Genomic DNA, 21,369 nt, shown 5'->3' with positions numbered 1-21,369 from the left:
TTTCTTAAAAGTCTTAACAATATGATTAATAAAAAAAGAAAAGAGTAATACGATAAACCCATACAAAAAGTGGTTACTTTGAATCTTTTATTTTTAAGCTGAAGTAAAACCGAAACGAGATAAAGTCGACGGGGAGACACTATGTATCAGCGAGTAGTTATAATTATTGATTAACTGTTAATGCACAGCTAAATGATTAATCATAACTCTTCATATAGAAATTGTGGTAATTGATAAAGACGAAATTTAATCTGATAACTATATTCTTTTCATTCCTTTCTATTTTCTTACCTTAATCTTTCAGTAAATATTTCATCAGCTGTGCATTATTCAGAAATCGGTTGCTAAACTGATTTTATGCCTTTGGCCATTTGTAAATGCACTGTAATCTCATCTCGGAACAATTTGAAAAATACACATCAAGTTGGTATAATTTCAAGTCAGTTTTAGGCTTTAATAAGCGAAACATATGTTCTCATACTGTAGACAAACAATTTAAAAACATTTCGTACGTGTTTAAATGAAGTAAATAAAACTAGAGCTCGCAAGACACATGAATAGCAGGTGGTATTAGCTGGTTTCTCTTTGACTCTATAATGGGCATACATGGGTTTTTTTTAGTGCTTCCCACGGTGTTCAGAGCTTCATATCTTAAAAGATATGAAGCTCTGAACACCGTGGGAAGCACGGTGGCCTAGTGGCTAGGCCGCTAGCTTCATTTCGAAAGGTTGCGGGTTTGCGCTCCACCACGGCGAGTGTGTTGCGTCCTTGGGCAAGATGGTTTAATTCCCGATCGCTTCACCCCATCAAATGGGTAATCACAATCTTAAGTCGGCGACGAGTACCTGCGCATCAGTTGCGGACTTGGTGAAGTGGATATGAGTCTGATATATCCTAACATGATGATGCGCCTTATATACACTAGGGGAACTGTCAAAAGGACACGTCAATGTGATTGACAGAAAGTGTCAAGAGAGGGATGTCAAAATGGTTGACAGGAAGTGTCAATGAGTCAATAACAGTCCTGTACATAGATAAAATAAAGTCGATAATAAATTATCGAGTGCAGCTCATGGAGGCAGCCATTAGCAGACCACCCATTGTCAGATGTCTGGATGATTTTCAGCTACACCACCCGCTGCACACACAAATGAATAGGAGAATTTTGAAAACAAATCATGACTTTTTGATAAACAGCTTACTGCAAAAATTCTTTAAAAAGTTTTAAATTAGCAAAGAATACAATTGAAAACTACAGGAAGACCGCCCGCAGAGCTTCAAGCCACATACCAGACATCCTGGCACCAACCAGGTGGTGTATGACGTGCATTCCCTAAATTCAGTAAATTTTCATCGTCAACCGTGTAGTTGAATGGGATTATTTTGAAATTTTAAAACGCTTGAAATATCACAAACAAATAGGCCTATGTTGATAAATAATATAAATACAAGCTAAAACCGTTGGGGTTCGATAATGAACCCCACAAAACTAATCGAGTATATGGAAAATGCCATACGGCCGGGCGGTTTCACGAGTTGCCGGCTCGATCATGTCATCCGCCGCCTGGCACCAACTGGAAATAAGGAACTTCCTGTGTGGAGAACAACAGAATAATCTATTCCATCCAGGGGGAATGTCCCTATTAAAATTGTCTGGAGCATAATGGACATGCCAAGCTTCCATGAACTTCCTTTCAAACCACTTGGTGTTCATGTCCAAAATATTGGTATTGTCCCAGTCAAGGTCGTGTTGGTTTTGCCATACATGCTCTCAGCGACTGCTGATTTGTGTGTGTTGCCAAAATCCGTGTCTCTTTGGTATATGCTAGTTCTCTTCTTCAAAGTTCTGCTAGGTTCACCAATGTAAACTTGGTCACAAGATCCACACGGTATACATGTAGAGTAGATAGCTCCTGGCTGGAGATCCTTGGGATAAGGGTCATTTGGGGTGTACAAGTTGCTGTTGTAGAGTATTGGTCGTTTTGAAGTAAACGCGCAGGTTATTCTTCCGAAGAACTTTGCGTATAGCTTAGAGGTCCTCCCTTGGGAGGACGGGTTTAGTGTAGTGGTCTTCTCACTCGCTTCTCACCACTGCGGCCCGTGTTCAATTCCCCGCGGAATTAGGCCTAGGTTCGTCAATCATGTCAGTCCTGGTAGGTAGGGATGTAAAGCCACGAACTTACTTGTTAAGCTTCAAAGCTTGTTGGATGTTAGTTTATTCACCTTGTTTGTCTTCAATGTTCGCCGAACACTTCCTGTTAATCATTTTGACATTCCCTCTTGACACTTAATGTCAATCACATTGACATGCCCTTTTAACAGTTCCCCTAGTGCATCATCATGTTTATCTAGTCGCTCTGAAGATGACACTCGCTAGAGTTCCGAAAGCTCAGTCCTCTGAAAAGAACTTTTGTAGGGAATGATTAAATCTCACTCATGTTTTGCCGACTTAGAGTACCAAGTAATTTCAAATCATAGCTAACCTTATTTCATATTCGCATAGCGAGCCTTGTCTATATAGCGAACCTTTGGCGTACCTGTGGTTTTATCAGGTATCATAGCGGAAAACATTGTCAAAGTGATCCACATATCTTATTTAATAAACCTGTTTCTGGCGTTATCATGACACGGGAACATCGCTTTTCAGTGATTTACCAAAATTAGCAAAACATTTCCAGCGAAACTTAGAGTCCGGAAACTTCATTCAAATTGATAGAACCCATAGGGTATTTTTTGCCACGTTAAAAATATCAATCATTATTCATTAAAATGTAAGAAGAAGAGTTTTATAAATGATTCTGAAATTCACTGGTAGCCAGTGTACGAGTAATTCCCGATGAATTAGTGTTATGTGATTGTGAGTTTTCGAGCACGTAACATGTCTTGCTGCAGAGTTCTGTATTCTTGGAAGTTTTGAAATGTCTGTATTTGGAAGGGCAATAGGCAAACTGTTGCAACAGCATAGCTTTTTGAGTCGTTGGTCGATCCAGGTATTGACGAAATTTTGTCCAATCTTATAAGAGCAAAGAAATCTGCACGGCATGTGTTATTTACATGTGATTTGAATGAATTTAAGATTGGTCAACAGACAACTGGAAAGTCTGCCTATACCTAATTCTCTGTAACTATATATAATATTATTGACACACTTTGAAACCAGGTCAACTTTAAATGTAAATGAATAATTTATTAATTCAACACTGCAAGGCTTTTTGATAAAAATTCTTTGAAAGCAAACAAAATGCTCACTATTTGAACAAATTCATTGCATTAAAATATCAGGAAAAGTCTTATTTCTTAATTCTATTTAAGTGAGCAAATTTTGCACGATATACTACGATGAGTATCGCATACCCGTAATGTACAATTATTTGTACTTTTGAAACTTATCCTTTTGAGGTATAACTCATGGGATAAACTAACATCTAAAATTGACTTGTGATGCGTTTACCTATGAATATATTTTTCACCAAGAAAGTCTTAACTAGAATGTATCTATAGTGTGGCCCTTTTGTGTGTTATATTAACGTAGCTACGATAGTTTTACAAATGGGTTATTACTGGAGTATGTGTGTATTAAATGATGCTCCTTGCTTCTTTAAAAAAAATGACACTGTATTACAGTAGCCTAAAAATAAAAGATATAATTACATTAATGAGCCCAGCCTTTGCAGATAAATCAAACAAATAGTAAAAAAAATGAAGTATTGTAATTGTTTTCTGGTTCGACTCTCACAAATTGAGACAATTGAGATTTTTAAAGTGCGCCACCAAGGTACAGCTTTTACGTGACCAGGGGTCAATGTATATGTTTCAGGTCAAATTTGCAGGTAATGGCGCATGATGGTACTCTTCAAAATTTTGGAAAAAAATTGAAAGCTCAAATCTATCTATACTTTAGTGATATCGCAGTTCCGTGTAAATGCTTTATGTCTTTAATACACGACTTTCGGCTCAACCACTAGTATACTATGTTAGCACATTCTGCAAAGGTGCAAAAAAAAACCTGAATTTTACAATTTTCAGAATGAGCAAATCGTTGAATGGGCCTTTAATACTTACCGACCCAAGTGTAAATTCCATACATGTTTCAAAATCACACTATACTTCATTGTCATCTTGTCAAATTTGGCGTGATTAACCGAAATTAAATTATGTCGTACTGTAATCATTGCCATACAACGCTCTTGAATTAAAAGAACCAGTATATGGTTTAAACTGCAGGCTAATGCGAAGCTACTGTACCACACAAAATATTGTTTATCTTTCCAAATGGCAAGTATATGGTTTAAGGGAGGTAAAATGTCGGTCGAACGATTTGACAGCAGTAGTCAAATCTACCGTAAGGTATTTAAGCATATTTCTAACTCTACCTACTTGTATTTCGTGACCCATTTAACACAGTAGGAAACAGCATGATTATGAAACATGGTAAATAATATTAGGGCTAATTGCTTCAGGTGATTAATTAAGATTAATTGTTGTAGAGTCGTGTAGTAGTACATGGTATTTAAGAAGTGCAACCGCCTTTGACATCTCTTGCATTCTGAAGTTTTGTATAATAAAACTAATAATCCTAGCTAACCTGTAACGTTGGTAAGCTTGGAGTTAAGGTTATCACCACGCCTCACACGCACCAGTTGGTGGTATTATAATCGGGTTACCTGCGCATGAAACGAAAAAAAAAAGTTTCATCTTTATCTTCTCTATCAAACATAGCTACGTACACTAATGCACGACTAATGAAGTAATATCGTCTACAATTAGTTTGTCTATTAGATCACAGTGACAAATACACCAGGCACAAAAGAAACTCGTCAGTTATATTCATCCTTGCTGTTCAATAACTTGATAATTTTGGATTATTCTGAAATATACATTTTGTTAATTGGACTTTTCTTTCTCATTTGACACCCTGTTCGTGAACATTGAGCAAGAATTGTCCAATATATGCGCCTCCAAACTCTCAAACCCCAAAATGAAAAGTTGCAATTTTATTGATTCAATTGTGCCTGTTACACTGTGTGCTTTATTGATTGGCCCGTGGTGCTTGTGTGCAATACAATGATGCGTTCCCATTGAAAATCGTTGAAAATGCAACTTTTGATTTTGGGGTTTGAGGCTTTGGAAACGCATATCTTTGTCCATTCTTGTTCGTTTTTCACGAACAGGGTGTCAAATGAGAAAGCAAAGTCCAATTAACAAAATGTATATTTCAGAATAATCCAAAATTATCAAGTTATTGAACAGCAAGGATGAATATAACTGACGAGTTTCTTTTTGTGCCTGGTGTATATGAGTAATGCAGACTTTCACTGGACTGGACTTCCTTGCAAATGATTTTTATTTAATGTAATACCGTCATATACACACGTGAATATATCCCCCCCCCCACACCCCCTCCCCCTACGAGTGCTCGAACAAACGTATCCCACCCTATCACATACACCCATTTCGTATGCCGGTTATATTAAAGCCATATTATAACATTTGCTGAGGAAGACGCCCTCAATATTTTTCAAAATTCTGTTTTTTACATAATTATAATGTAAAAAAATGCAAAATTCAAAACTCTATGTGATGTAGTTCAGTCACAATCCGAGATTTTGAATAAAATGCAGGAACCGTTGTTTTATTGTTACGATGGAAATATTCGATGTTCTAAAGGTCCGTTCATACTACCACCGCATTTGCGATGCGTTGCTTTGCGATGCCGATATATCGATTACCTTTTACCGCAACTCAACGCAACTCGTCGCATTTCCAAGTTAAAATGTATTTAACTTTATTGCGATATCGCAATGCAGTCGTTTGCAGTCCGATGGAGAGCAGCAACGCACCGCATCGCAAAGCAACGCATCGCAAAAGCGGTGGTAAAACAGACCATAAAAAAATAATAACACACTGGTAACAAAAGTTATGTATATTATTGGGGCAAGGAATCCAATTACTACACTGAAATTTCAGTGACTCAAGACAAGCGGTTCAGTATATATGACAGGAAATGAGGTACATCCTAGCGGTACCTTATTTCTTATCATAAATAACAAACCGCTTGTCGTGGGACAATGCAAAAATAGACACAAATTTATCGAGGGATGTAGTACCCCCTTAATCCCCTTGCCGTTGAAGTTTTTACAGAACACCATGTCGCAAACTGATTTGTTTTTACATCATGAACACACACAAAAGTGAATACCAAGCATGGCGTTTGGAACGGAATAATATTGTAACCTAATGTAATCAGTGGCGCGGTTTTTACCCAAACCAAATTAGATTTCAAAAAAATAGTTCTTTTAACTAGATAATAGATTTTGTAGTTTATGAGGAAATGTTGAAACTATTGTTCTTAAATTCACGTATTTTCACTCACAATTTACTGTTCAATATAGACTTTCGTGTTCACTTCGACTTCTAGAGGCTTTAATGGCAAAATGGTTTTGAAAAGATAATCCTCTATAATCATCATGACGTTGAAGTTTTTGCATTGGAACGCATTTCGCAAACTCTCTAATATCACATACTTTACATAATACGTAAAACAAATCTTGATTTTATTATTTTCTTTTATGTCTCCCTTGTTTCAATTTTGACTGAGTAATTATTCAAACGTAATTGCTGGGTTGTTAGTGCCTATTTTAAACTTTAAACTTTAACAAGTCTTTTAAAAAACAACGCTTAATTATAAAAACGGGGCCTTTACCGGACTCATAATAATATGTCATATAACATAACCAACATCAAACTTTCCTTGCAAAAGGTGTATCGTCGTGCATTTAAATGTTCCAGGTTAAAGTATCTCCTTCAATTTTTACAGCTATATTTGCTTTGTCAAACAACCCACGTGTGAAATGAAAACGAGCAGACCATTGCTATTGATTGGTGTATGTGTGTTGAGAATGATATTAAAAGCCTTCAATTTCATCATCTAAAATCATTATCTGCATCGCAGTCTGGGCTCTTGAAAATGATCGATATGATATATTTTTACAAATCATTGTAGATTTGCAAGAGCAGCACGTCCACAACCGGGTCTGGGGTACGTCAATAATCGGCAAAATTGTACGACACCCGGCTTAAATTGCAAACACAAGAATTGATTTAGGATATATGAACAGTGTATCTAGTCAAATAATCGACAATGTAAACAAATACATAAATCTGTTTGGATAAAATAATCCTCTGTAACTCTCTTTTAAATATCAACATTTACATGAGAAGTGCTGAAATCAATGTTTCTGTAATGTTTGTAGCAACTGAAGTGTATTTACATTTTCTTCGGAAAGAATTTCATATTTTTTGAATAGATTATATGAAATCGAGACAGATTATTATCCAGTGAAGGCCTTTTATCTTTTTATCTCAATATTCCAATGTAAAATTTGTCATGATTGTTAAAGGATTTCTGTTTTTACCACCTGTTCTTCAGAGTGTGTTTGTTTGTTTGCTTCCTTGCTTGTTTGGTACCTTGTTTTGTTTGTTTGTTTGTTTGTTGGTTGGTTTGCTTGTTTGTTTGGTCTGGTTTGTCTGCTTGCATGTTTGGTTGCTTGATTTGTGGCTTGGTTAGTCGGTGGGTCAGCGATTTTTTTTTAGCATTTGTTTTCTTTTGGGGTATTTTTATGCCTGGTGGATGGGTTGTTATGTTCGATTGGTCGGTCGGCTATCTGTTGGGTGGTAAATTTTAAAGTATCCACAGATTTAGTGTAAAAGGCTGGTGTACGTGAATTTTATCAAAGCTTTTCAAGTTTGCACTGCGAATACAATGGCCATAGCTTGACGGCATCATTTCAACACAAGACACTAGTAAGAGAATTGCTTTTCTCCATAATAGTTTGAAGAGCTTTTAAAAATGTAGACATATGTCTTCACAGTACTAAAGGTGAGCTTGTATATACATATACTACTACATCAATTTATGATTGTATGCCGTCATTGCTATGTTTGCAAATATATAACTTGTGACGCTCGTATGGATATAAAGTCTGCACAAAAAGTAACGCATCTGTTATATATAAGCCTATAGCTTCATAACTTATAATTGTTTACACAATATTTCTACATAGAAAGAAGAATGATTTATTTACGCGCATTTTGATACCCCATTTGGCAAATGTCATTCAATATTAACAACACAGTAGTGCTTTTAAAGAAAAATACCCGAATTTAAAAGTTGCAGTTTACAGCGATCAATGGTTATTACACAAGCATTGTGGCGCGTAAAACCCTCCATTATCTTCGTACTGACTTCGAATCAATACAAATAGCTGCAACTTTTAAATTCGGGTATTTTTTCTTTAAAAACACTGCTGTATCGGACAAATTCGTTTTTCCAAATAACTGCTCTTATGGATCAAATTCGTCGGTAAAGGAAGTAAAAATCCAATTAATGTTCTTGTGGTTGTGGATGTGATGGTGTTTGGGTGGGGATGGGATGTGATGTTTTTTGGTTTGTAAAAGAACAGGAAAAATAGATAGATACACAAATTATACTTACCATATCCTGTGTCTGAATAGATGTTGTTATTGGTCAAATATTGCATTGCAATGTAAAAATATAATTTTGAATACCATCTGTCCTCATCTAGTTAATTCTGAGAAACGTGTAAATAACTTATTCAATGACTGATCAACGCAGGCCATCGTAAACAAGGCATTACAAAATGAGTGGGGGAAAAGTCGCTATATCCGTGACAATCAGTCACTGAATTGAATCTAAAATCATGAACGGAAAAAATTAGTTTGCATTGCTTTCCTTACACGTTGAGCTCAGATATCTTCCCGGTCCCTCTCCGTTACAATACAGTTAAAGAAAACATGGAAAATAGTGTAATAATAATTAAATAATAATAAAACGGCATTATGGATGGTCACACTCACATCCCTCGAAGCGCGCCACGGATCGATATGCTGGCATTCACATATGCCGGGATTAACATTATCTAGATTATGAACTTTCTTCCAACCATATTTATTTTGAGAAAAAAATAATTTAAACCGGCTACCTGCATCAAGTTTGAGGACAAATTATGACAAAAACGTCCGGTTCCCTTAACGCTGTGTAAACTAAACAAGTGAAAATAATTTAATCACACAAAATTTATTGTCCTTTCTTCACATACACGAGTGGGTGTTATTTTGTTATGAAAAATGTTCAAATATGTTATTATGTCATTCTTACAGGTGCTGCATATCTGATGAATAGATTTCATCCGTTGAGCAACATTTTGTTAATGTTATACCTACACAATTTCTTCGTTTAATTTCAAAAGAATAATGTCTTGAATATTTTCATTTCCCCCAAGTATTAAATTACCTTATAGACAGGTTAGCGAACTCAATGTGTATTTTTTAATGGGCTCCATTGGTATACTTCTGAGTAGATATTTTTAACCTTCAAGTTCAAATATGATGTAATTGCAAACATTCTATAAATGTTGCATCTTCTTGTAAACAATCGAAGTATAATATTGTTACAATTAATGGGGATTTTTTTTGTCTACATCTCCTCCCTCAGGTACCCCTCTGATGAATGGTTGTTATTATAAACGTGATGGATCCAGCCGGATAACAGATAACCAGCGATTTCCAGAAGTAATGGTAAGCGCTAGTTTAGTGTAACAAAACTTACAACCTCTTCTTGTTAGTTACTAGTATCTGATTAAAGCCCAATTAACACTTTTCAGTTGCTAGCGACAAGTGATTAGTTACAACCAATGAGCGCGATTATACCTTCTTCAGCGACCATATACGATAATATTTATTGGTCGGTGATCAGCGTCGCTGGCGATAGTATTGTACCCTTAGTTCATAAATACACGGACAATTTGTTTTTGGTCCTTTTCTATACCTCTTAGTGTATTTTGATAGCGGATGTTGGTGAGTCCTTGGACTGTTTTATTAACCTGACTATGTGCTATAGTATTGTCAATATTGCGTCATTCAAACGGTATATACAACTTGACAAGCTAACACTAAAGTAATTTTATCTTTTTTACGCCATCCAGAACCGTTGTAATTGAAACGCTTTTACTTTCTTTCTTTTTTACTGTTTGCAAATTAACAGAAAAGGTTACTTTGTAACACAATTAATGTATAGAACAAAAAAACACGTCAAAAGTGGGTGACAAAGATGAACAGACTCTATGGTATTAATCAAATATTGGTCAGTTTCATAAAATAATTTTGAAAAGGATAGACAATGAGAAGCGTACTTATTTAGAATGAATTATAGAAAAATAATAAAGAACAATAAAGGTGAACTTGAAATATTGTTGATTCATATTAACTGTAAAAACCACGATTTCCCGTCATTCACTTAACTAAGCTTAACGCAATTTACAGCGTATATTGAATTTCCAAAAGGCTTTTATTTCCAGTGCTCAAAAGGAGTGTAATAATTTAGCCATGTACCGTTGCAACGGATAAAGATCAGGAAAACGCGTATCCTATAGGCCTACATGTGTAAAATATTGATATGCCCTAAACGTCAATCCATGTGTACTTTGATCTCCCTATGTATAGTGTGATCCAAATTTATTTTGTAAAGTGTTAAAAGGCTGATGCCCGCATTTGCGCTGCAAATTGCGTCTCAGAGAATATTATTACTGAAATTTTCGGTGGCAGCAAACTTATCGGTACTGTATTCCGTAAATATTGTTTATAAACTACGTAACTTCCCGTAAATATGATGAAACTCTCAGTAACTTACAGGCCATGTATTTTCACAGTGATAGCATACTAAACGAGGGCATAAATTCCAATCAATAAAACAGCAAAACCCGGCAATGTATTCAAAGAGGGTCGAAAGCGTAACAAACTTAGCAACACCCACACATATAAATAAGCTTAATAACAGGGGAAGTAGGGTCATGATATCCCAGTGGTGGTATGTAAAATCGTGTCGATATACGCTTGTCGCATGTAATAATGTTGCTAGCCATGTTAACAATACTTGCTAAGAGTAACGGTATATGATAATTAAATTAAAGATTCATCTGTCGCTTATCGTATTAACGCACACGCCAGAGACGATGTTGTCAGTATAGCGATAATGAAAAAACTTCTTCCTACATTTACCTTTTACGTGTCAGATCTTTTACAATGTTATTGAATGATATACTTGAGGTGGGTAAGAGATGAATACAGCAACACATTATAATGTGGAATGAATAAAGAAGCACCAAAAATACCTATTGGATACCAACCTACACAGTGACACATTTTATACTGATAAAACATTGATAATACTCTTTTAGAATTGGTTAGATAGGACTTGAACTCAACAAAATACTTCATTGAAACGTATACAATTTCCTAGAACATCAACCAAAAATGTTTCGAGTGTATAGGAGCTACTAGAAGTCTCATATACTGTTCTATTGGGTGGTAACAGGTGTATGTGGTGCTACTGGGCTGCTCCAAAAACATGTACAAAATAGCAACTGACTTCAGGGGTGTTACATGGTCCTGGAGTGGTGAGCCGCAGGTTAGAAAGACCCCACCCGGGGACCCCACAGATGGTGCTACAACTAACTGCATTGCTTTGGTAGCCCATTACACACTTGTATTGTTCTGTTGTAATATGAACATTTGAAATCACAAACACGGGAATGAAAATCTTCAAAATAAAAAGAGGGAGGATCGTGGGTCCATGTAATGTACATGACCGGCAAATCGTTCTTCGTATTTCAGTTTCAAACAAGAAAACCGAATAATGCCAACTATGATCGTTTATCGTTTTCTTTTAAACAAGAAAAACGGGAAAAGTCCACTATGATTGATCGTTTCCATTGTAGGTAACACAACTACACAAGTAGAAAAACACGAATAAGAGAAGTTCGTATGAAATAATAAATGCGTCGTTTTTGGCGCTAAAATATTTGTTTTGAATCCGTTCTCCAGGTTGTCCCTGAAAGAACTGTATCATCGGGAACTGATTTTCGGGGGTATTTTAAGGCATAAACCAAATATAACTAAATAATTTATGTGGTCGAGGAATATATAAGCCATTACACACTTTTTAAATTTTGACAATTGACCGCTCCGTTTTTGAAATAAAAGAAGTTTACGAAACTACCTCATTTTCAAACCGTTCCACCGAGTCAAATATCTATCAATGACAATAGACGCCTCATGCGCTGATGGTGTGTGGTGATTAGCACTCCGAATACATATCATCGATTGATATTTGAATCCATGGAAAGGTTTAAAAACGAGGGAGTTTCGTAAAATTCTTATATTTCAGGAACGGCGTGGTCAATTGTCAAAATTCAAAAAGTATATGATAGCTGATATATGCCGCAACCACGCCAGTTATTTAGTTATGTTTAGTTGTGGCGGTAAAATACCCAAACAATTAAGTTTCCGACGATACAGTTCTTTCAGGGACACCCTGTATGTGTGTCTAGACATACATAATTATATCCCAAATTTCAACACAATAGGACATTTCGTTACTGAAACAAGCTGCGCGTAAGGTTTAAAATGACGCAAAACGACACTTTGCTCAAATTGACGTTTTAAGTTTAGAAACACTAACAACAAAAAATGGCTTGGCTATTTGCAATAATAAAAAAGATGAATAAAAACACAATTTTCTAATAAAATAGGTTTAATTACCAGTTGAACAACAAATTTGTCAAAAAATGCTTCATAAAAACAATAAAATACAAAGGGAATTGTATACGTGCATTAGTATGTGGAAATATAGGAAATATTACAAGTGACTTCAATTTTGCGTTATCTTGTCCACATCTATGAATCATAACATAAGAACAGAATGTCCACCAATTTCTTTCAAATAAAAAGCAAATTCAAGCTGAAATGTCACACAATTAGATATAAGAAAACCTTAATGCACCATTTTACAATTCAATATCCCCTTATGATATGTATATTCATGTTGACATCCACAATGTTATTTTAATACATACTTATAAGTACGACCTGGTAAACCCTCTTTGGGTGCACTTAACGGGTGCTTGTACAAAGTAAATGATATTTGACAGGCTGTAGTCTCAATTAAATTACCTAGATGATAACGTTGAAAATATACCCTTAATACCACTCTCTAACATTTTCAAAATTGACCTTTTAGACCAATGATTTAATGTTTTAAACTAAATGTAAATTTAATAATACTGCGCTCTGATATTTCGAGTTATTCAAGGCCAACATTGCATGCACGAAATAAACTTGTTTATATCAACCATATTGCATGCCACCCTAAAGGAATATTTCCCAATCACCTGTTTATATGGCCCGCAAGGGTGGTGTATTTTTTACTATTTTTGTAGAAAAATGTTCCAGTTGTTTGCTAGACATATTCTTACTTCTTAAGCAAAGATCTCAGTGACATTCAGCAGTGACATTCATACTCAAGCAGGATGCTCTTCCAAAACCTTTTGCCTTGTGATGTCCCTATACATTTCATGGTCGCCCTCTACAAGACCAGCCAAGTGACTGAAATAACTAAAACATAATTTCTCTCCTCCATTCACATACCTTTCTCTTTCTATTCTCTCTGATCCATAATGTTTTCTTATCAATACCATTGTAATATCTTCCACAAAGCCCATGAGCTGCTTTAATTCCCATTTAAAACTACATTCTACTTACCATGCTTAATCTTATTTCCTTACCTTAACGTGGCTGTGCATTCTAGATGTTGTATCTTTCGACGTTGTACTTTGAAATGTTTTTTTATTAAAATCTAGCAAAAAAAAAACAGATTTGTAAACAGCAAAGGGTATTTTTGATGGATTTTATTCCACTTTTTCACTCGTGTTAGCAATTTAACAGACGCGTCGGTTATCATCACCATGATCACGGGCCTGTTGATTACTTTTAGTATATTTCTTGAGCATAGATACTCAATCAATTTCAGACCAGATGAGATATCTAAGCCTGTATTTCGTTTCCCTTTACAAGCGGCTATTTTCTAAGGATCTATGTCTATGCCATTGTTCATGTTGATTGTTATTTAAGTCTTGACATGTCCTTCCTCGCGTTAATATTGATTGTGCCAAAGTAAACTGAATTATTAAAAAAACATTGAACATTTCATGTTAATTAACCATATGAAATGTGAAAGAATAAACAGTTGTTTTGTTCTGTAAACAACACTACCGTTACGGTTATGCCACAATAAATTATGGCCCATGAAGTAATGATAAGAACATAATGTGATGTGATCAAGCAAAATCAGTCGGATTCGGAAATATTAGATTTTAAGTTTCTTATAAGATAGTAAAAAGCATTTACAAAGCTGCATTTTGCAGAAAACCCCATTGAAATTGAACAACCAGTTCCAAAGATATGAGCAACTAAATTGTTTCCAAAACAACAGGAAACAAAAGGAAATATTTCCTTTGTTTGGCTATATCTCATAATCAATATATAGGGTAACGAAATCAGATATCCTGTGGAAAATTCCTGCCAATTACACTACCGTAAGGGATCAATTTAAATCAGGTTGTCACACATCGCAAATTGAAAACCGGCATACCAGCACAACAGAGAATTTCGGATCCCATTAAAGCCATAATGCGTGATTTGGTTCACAGCGACGCCCTCAATTTTTCTCGAATTTCTACTTTTTTGCATGATTGTAATGCCCAGTGGTGTACTAAAATACCACGCGAAAGACTAAGCCTGAAGTACTTTAATTACAGTAAACTTTAAGTTTATATGTTAAATCCAGAGATATCCGGTTTTATTCAGAATTCAACGATCTAGTGTTTGCTAACACGTCTCGTGAAAGTCAGCTCATCTGTACATGTATCATTGTATCAGTGACTTATAAATTGTGTGCATATCGCTATTTGTCGTACGTCTTATATACGTCCCAGCTGCGTGATGCTCCGCGCAATTATACATTAATATGATCGGCGAGCTAATACACGCATTGTAGGCGCTGGAATATCAATTTTCTTCGTTTTACCTCATTTAAACAGGAAACTATTCTTTATGTAAATCACACATTATTGCTTTAAGTGGGTCCGTTCATGGCTTTATTTACATTTCTATTTAAAAGCAGTTAAAGCAGTGTTTTTTAAGCCTAAGAACAGCGGCATTGAATCGTTGCCAAAAACTATCAGTATTTTACGTAGTTACTTCGTATACCTATTATTAATTAAAGGTCGTTCCTATATATACGATATACGTATACGTCATTATTTACAACGTAACTTATTATTCATAGCACAACGAACCCAAGATACGCGTTATACGGTTGATTTTAGGGTTCTGGTATATTAAACAAATTGATGGCCATGATGATACTTAACCATAAAATCAATGATTATTAAACAATCAAAGTACGAAACTGAAGACCACGGGTACTTTCGTTACTGCTTTACACATGACAACAAAAGTATTTAAACTTGTAATTCATAATTGAATATGTCTCTTTGTGGAAATGTACATACAGGTGGGCGGTCCGACCCTAAATATAGTGCGTTTTGAATCTTTCATTGAGGCCAATCACACATACTTTCTAATCCAACATTTTTAATTAAACTACTCCAGTGGTTTTGCTGAAGGAAAGTGTATATTGCAATGGCCCATAGACATGATAGAACAACTAATGCTATCGGGGTGTTACATGGTATAAAATAGAATGTGTTTGGAATTCAGCCGATATCACATAAATTGTTAATTTTGTAACATCATTATCCTCTTCTCCTTTAACCTCGTCTAACCAAAGTATTTTGTAACACATCTTACCAAGAAATATGTTGCTGTAGTTGCAACCCCTTGAAAAAGCCATATGATGGTACCAATGTATTGTATAGGGTTTCTTCAATTCATTGATACCAAAATCGGTACCAGCAATCTCCATATGGCATTACTGTGCTGTGAAATCATAACCTTTTGCAAAATGGAAATAAATACTGTAACAAAAGATAAACTAGAATTTTCAGCTTAAAACCGTACAAATAAAATTATACGATTTTCATAGAAAGTTAGTACTGTTACATTGAAAATCAATTTTGATATCTTAGCATTTTTAGCATGTTCATATAAGAGCAATTGGTGGGTATTTCCCCAGCCCCTACACTCGAGTTGCGTTGGGTCCGTCATAGCGTGCACTGCACAGGGCTGTCCACACAATTGGCCAATGTTTTTTGGTGGTTAAGTTGAGCGTTGTAATACATTAGAATGGTTAGACGTATAGATGAAGGTTAAATGAAGATGGCGATCCTGTTTATCAAAAGCAATTTTTATACCATCAACTTGTTTCCTTAATCATAATAACTATGTTTCCCTCTTCTTTTCTTATAAACAGTTGGACAGAATTGCAGAAGGTGTAAAGGAACAAAGTAATCATAGGAACACATTGAGTAAGCGAACCTACCGGAGTACAACGAGGACACATAATACTGCGAGAGAAAGATGCGCAGTAGAAAATTTAATCTCAACATTACCGGACAATTGGCAGCAAGATATACTAGAGGTAGGCATTGATTGGTAGTAAAGGTGTTAGTTGTTTATTGATTTGATTTATGACGTCATTGCTTTATATCCTACGTATGAAATAACGTAGGTTTGTTTCAAAAACAAGACGCAATGTTCAAGATGGGCGGGTTGTGGGTGGTAATGGCGTTTACATAAGTTATCTTTGGTAGAAGCAATTATTTTTGACCAAATTGTAGTATAACTTTGATATATGGACTATGTATTGCAAAGCGCCGTTAAGTACGGTTGGGGTCCAAGTGTGGGGAGCTATGGTATTGATCTAATGAAACAAAATGTGGAATGGAAAAAAATAATCTGTATACAGTGTAGTACATTTTAGTCCCATCCATGTTTATGAAAGCGATGGGTGTTCACGCTCCCCTACATTTTCAATAATTGAAGTCAAAACTTATATATTATAAGATAATCACCAACAATGTCGATGAGCGCGATAAAATGACGTCATAATATGATCAGATTCTATGTAAATTGGTGAAATATTTTCCAAATTTATGTTCAAAAATGTGATTTATACCTTCGTCACCAAAAATGGTTCCAGATTGACACATATGTCATATGATGTTGGACCTGCGCCCCCTCATTACAAATAATATTTAAAAGTAATTGTATGCAGCTGTGACTCATTTGTAGTGTACCACTGTAATTACAATGTGTGCCCGATGCGGTGTTTCTAAAAAGGGTGATTCAATTATTTACCTGATTAGCAACACTACTTTTACTAATAACATTGAATAAAATTAAATGTAGACCTATATGAGACGACTTAATTACCTATATAATTGATGATGTTTATGTATTGCATAACACTTAATAGATAAATCTTACGTGAATCTTCAAGAGGACAAGAATATTGTAATCTATACCTGCACTATTGAGAAATAGTGCATTGTCAAATAACTGAGAAATATATTCAACTTCCTTGTAGGAAATCGTGGTAATAGCTGACTTGATATATAAGACCTGGACAGAACTTTTAAGTAAATCTACTCGCATTTGTTTGAGGTTGTGAACTATGGAGAGTAGTTTGAATATTCGACTTAATGTTTGCTTAATAGTGAAAATAAATATAAACTTGCCGTTGAGGTAGAATTGACAAAACGTCATTTTTAACTCGAATTACACAATGAAGAAACACCGGGGTATAATACGAGGTATGCAAAAGTGTCGCAAACGTCAACCGTATGTGACGATTATAAGGGACACACGTGACGTTAACATTCAGTTAAACAAAATATTCTTATTTAAAGAACGCCTTGCCGTTCATAAATCAAACACCATTTCTTCTATAGATGAACATGTCATAACATCGCTGGATCCTAGGAAGGTCCAATCATATCTCTGGTGGCCCATAAAATGTTTTGTTTTGCTTTGTTTGTTCCTGTTTTCTGTTTTTTGTTGTATATATTTCTTGCTGAAAGTTAATAATAATCATTCTTGGGTTATATATTTGCATAATATTTGATACTCAATATTGCCCAATCATGACAAAGGGCCAGACACCTTTAATTCTTTAATTGGCGGGCTTTGATTAGACAATAATAACTGCGCACCATCTATTTTGAGGTCATTGTGTGAAATTGGAGGGTTTTGTTTTTGGCTGAGGGAGCGGTAGCTCCCGAGGAAAAAGTACCGAGGCCCAAAACAAAACCCTCCGATTTCACACAATGACCTCAAAATAGATAGTGCGCAGTTATTATTGTCTAATCATCCGTCCAACAACAATAACAACTAAACACAACATCAGATACAGCATCTAGTTGCCGAATCTTATTGCACTGCGCGTTGCTAGCATTGTCTCCCTAGTTTAAGTCTTGCATAGGGCTATTTGCACTTGTTAGAAAGATAAATTAGAAAGATAAATGTTCTCTATGAGCCAGTCTCTTAAATGTTGAAACACAATTGTCAACATTATAATCATATATATTCAATTAGCACGAAACAGGCGATTATTATGAGTTCATTGTTACTATACGCCTGGAAAAATTAGATCCTCTTCTCGCGCAATAGCATCTAATTTTGGGTAATGTTCTACTGCGCTGACACATTGAATTGCGGACGCCGACATATTGAATCATGGGCGTCGCCATTGTCGTCACTTATTTAGACAATGATTTTGTTTCCTGATTAATTTCTATCTTGTATAATATCTATTTCAGGTGGTGAGATGGGCCATCTTGGCACAAAAAGCAGGTAGTTTACCAATGCACACCGCCGACCTTGCAGATTACCTATACAACTACATTGAATTGGAACAGTCAAATATCTGAAGTATTAGGTGTATATAACAAAGTGTTATCCATTGATCTTAAAATGGATATTTCTATTCTTATTTGTATATTGCCAGGTTCGATCCATTCTTGCAATGATGCCAAAAGAAAAATAAATTAATAACTATTTTATTAGGAAATATAAATCTATACAATAAATATGTTTTAGTAAGTTTGAACTTGCATTTTGAGATTCCTTTTGAACCACGTTTCGTATATAATAAGAAAGATAAAGTTTGACTGGAACTTCCTAACTGGCAATATATTTTTATCCTTCTCAATAATATCTGTTTCTCACTTCTGACTACTGGGAGAGAATTGTTATTGAATTGGAGGAAGAGCTTATTTTCCAGACCAAGAGAGACAGTGCAATTTTGATCGGGGATACCTATTTGTTTCATTTTCATGGCCCTCGGGCATTTTACTTCTAGCCGTGCCTCATTCTAGCCGAGATTCTATATTAATTGCTGACGTAGAGCAATTGCCGATTGACCATTGAATTTGATCGTGTTTAGCTGTTATGGAAGAATCAGTTCAGTTTACTGGTCGAAAAAGGATCGCTCGCGATTAGCGATAATGTGTTTCAACACAGCTGCCGTCATGATTTCAAGTGGTCCAGTCTCGATTGTCAACGATTGGAAAACTGAAAACGTTAAAACATTCTGCTGCGGTTAAAATAAATTAATTAAAATGTCAAATGTTAGGCGGTTTGATATAAAGTCAAATTTGAAATATTATACGAAGTTAAATGTATTTCGTTTCATCATTGATATTGGTTGATATGTTGCGTGCGTCTAATTAGATTATCAATCATGATGGCCATTTTAACAGGTTGCGTTACATAAGCTGAGTGTTTAAAACATAAATAACAGTATGAGTAAGTATTTTACTCTTTTGGTTCCGTTTTTTGTTTCAAGTTTTAAATAATATGTTGATCAAAGGAAAAATCTATTGTAATGAATATTAAAGATGTAATATTAAAATTTAATATTAACTGGTTGATTGATTCCATTATTCCAAATTATTATACAAATATTCAATGTTTATGAGTAGAATGGAATATTAAAATTTAATATTGCATCTTTTATTTTAAGACGTAAACAAAATTAGTATTAATATAAATAAAATAAAATAATTTCTTGAATGTATTAATTGTAATTAAGACTTATAAAATTGATTGATATACAAAATGTATATATTCTACGGTTTTATTAATATAATAGTTTTCTAACTGCTCAAAACAATATTTTTGTGTACATTTAACTAAACTAATTAATTCAAATTGTGTTTCTAGGATACCTTACTTCCCACATGGGACGGACAAACATACTTGCACTCTCTTTAATAAACCACCATCTTGTCGACATTTCTCTTGGTGTATGTCGTAAGTTCTGCGTACAGACGAATAGCTATTTGTCTCTTTGTAAAATCCATTCTATACGTCAATCACGCCATTGTGACGTCAATGCAAATTTATCTCTTGAGCGCCCCCTATAGCTCACTTATGGCTATCAATAACCGATCGCGTTGCCTTTTCACCTTTGTAGACCCATTCAGGGAGCATTCAGAAAAAAAGTAATAAAATCATAAATACATACATTTGAAACAACATTAACATAAACTATTCGTCTTTATGTAGAAGTATCGACCAATGTAAGTCAAAAGTAGATCGTAGTTAATACTTGGCTATTTACAGATAAACATGCATTTTCTGTCAACGTATCTAATGAAGTATATGGTGAGAATGTGTGCGTATATTTCGAAAAAGTATTGAAAAATGAGAGAATATAAGGAGTTTTGATTATTCACTTTGGGCTTATTGCATTTGGATATGTAAATGTTTGCTTTCATTATTCAGATATACCTGAAATGTGCAAATTTGATACAAAATAGTGTGTTGTCAACCATTTTATTTATATACAGATTAATTGGTTGCTTGATTCCATTATTCCGAATTATTATAAAAATATTTAATGTTTATGAGTAATAATGGTAAGTATAATTTAACGAGATAAAATAAGGAACTGTTTCCATTGAACGGAAAAAACCCTCATATATAAATTCCTTTTCTTCTGCTTAATTTATAAATCAAGAAAAATAATCAAAAATATTACAAGTATATTTATGTTAGAAGCAACCCACACCTTTAAGGGGGTACTACACCCCTCGATAAATTTGTGTCTATTTCTTGGCCAAACTGGAACGTGCGCGTTGCGCCCATGTAGTGTACTAAGCGTGTGCGCAGTGTAAGGCGCGTGTATACTTTCTTCTGTACCGCGCTATATTCGCGTGTGTTTATCGCGGAGCCACTAGTGTTCACAGTGTTCCAGTTTGCCTAGAAATACTTAATTTGATTATAATGTGTTACATGAATTATTTTATTGCTTGAAATTATATATTTCTGTAAACATGTTGTTGGCAATTGTTGAGAAAATTGAGAATATATACTAGTATATGAATGTTGCTTGTTGTGGACAATCTTGAGAACTATTCTGTTAAATATGATGACGTCATATTAATTTATCGTAATACGTATTACAACATTTTAAACAATATTGCTGCATCGTAGTGATTACATAAATGTTGCGTCATGTTTGAATACAGATATCTTTGATTAAATTTT

The 21,369-nt window shown here is 34.9% G+C and overlaps 1 protein-coding gene across 1 annotated transcript in view; it reads left to right on the top strand.

Moving 5' to 3' along the window:
• Positions 1–19,662, top strand: part of LOC140155110 (uncharacterized) — a 66,874-nt gene extending 47,212 nt beyond the window's left edge. Inside the window, exons 4-6 of the mRNA XM_072177817.1 lie at positions 9,515–9,597; positions 16,289–16,456; positions 18,636–19,662. Of these exons, the coding sequence (XP_072033918.1) occupies positions 9,515–9,597; positions 16,289–16,456; positions 18,636–18,746 (362 nt within the window). The 3' untranslated portion in view covers positions 18,747–19,662. The remainder of the gene's footprint in view (positions 1–9,514; positions 9,598–16,288; positions 16,457–18,635) is intronic.
• Positions 19,663–21,369: the final 1,707 nt, after the last annotated feature.

This window comes from Amphiura filiformis, chromosome 1, assembly GCF_039555335.1.
Source record: "Amphiura filiformis chromosome 1, Afil_fr2py, whole genome shotgun sequence".
Taxonomy (NCBI): domain Eukaryota; kingdom Metazoa; phylum Echinodermata; class Ophiuroidea; order Amphilepidida; family Amphiuridae; genus Amphiura; species Amphiura filiformis.
The sequence above is the reverse complement of the archived record's forward strand: the minus strand, read 5'-3'. Positions and strand labels throughout refer to the sequence as shown.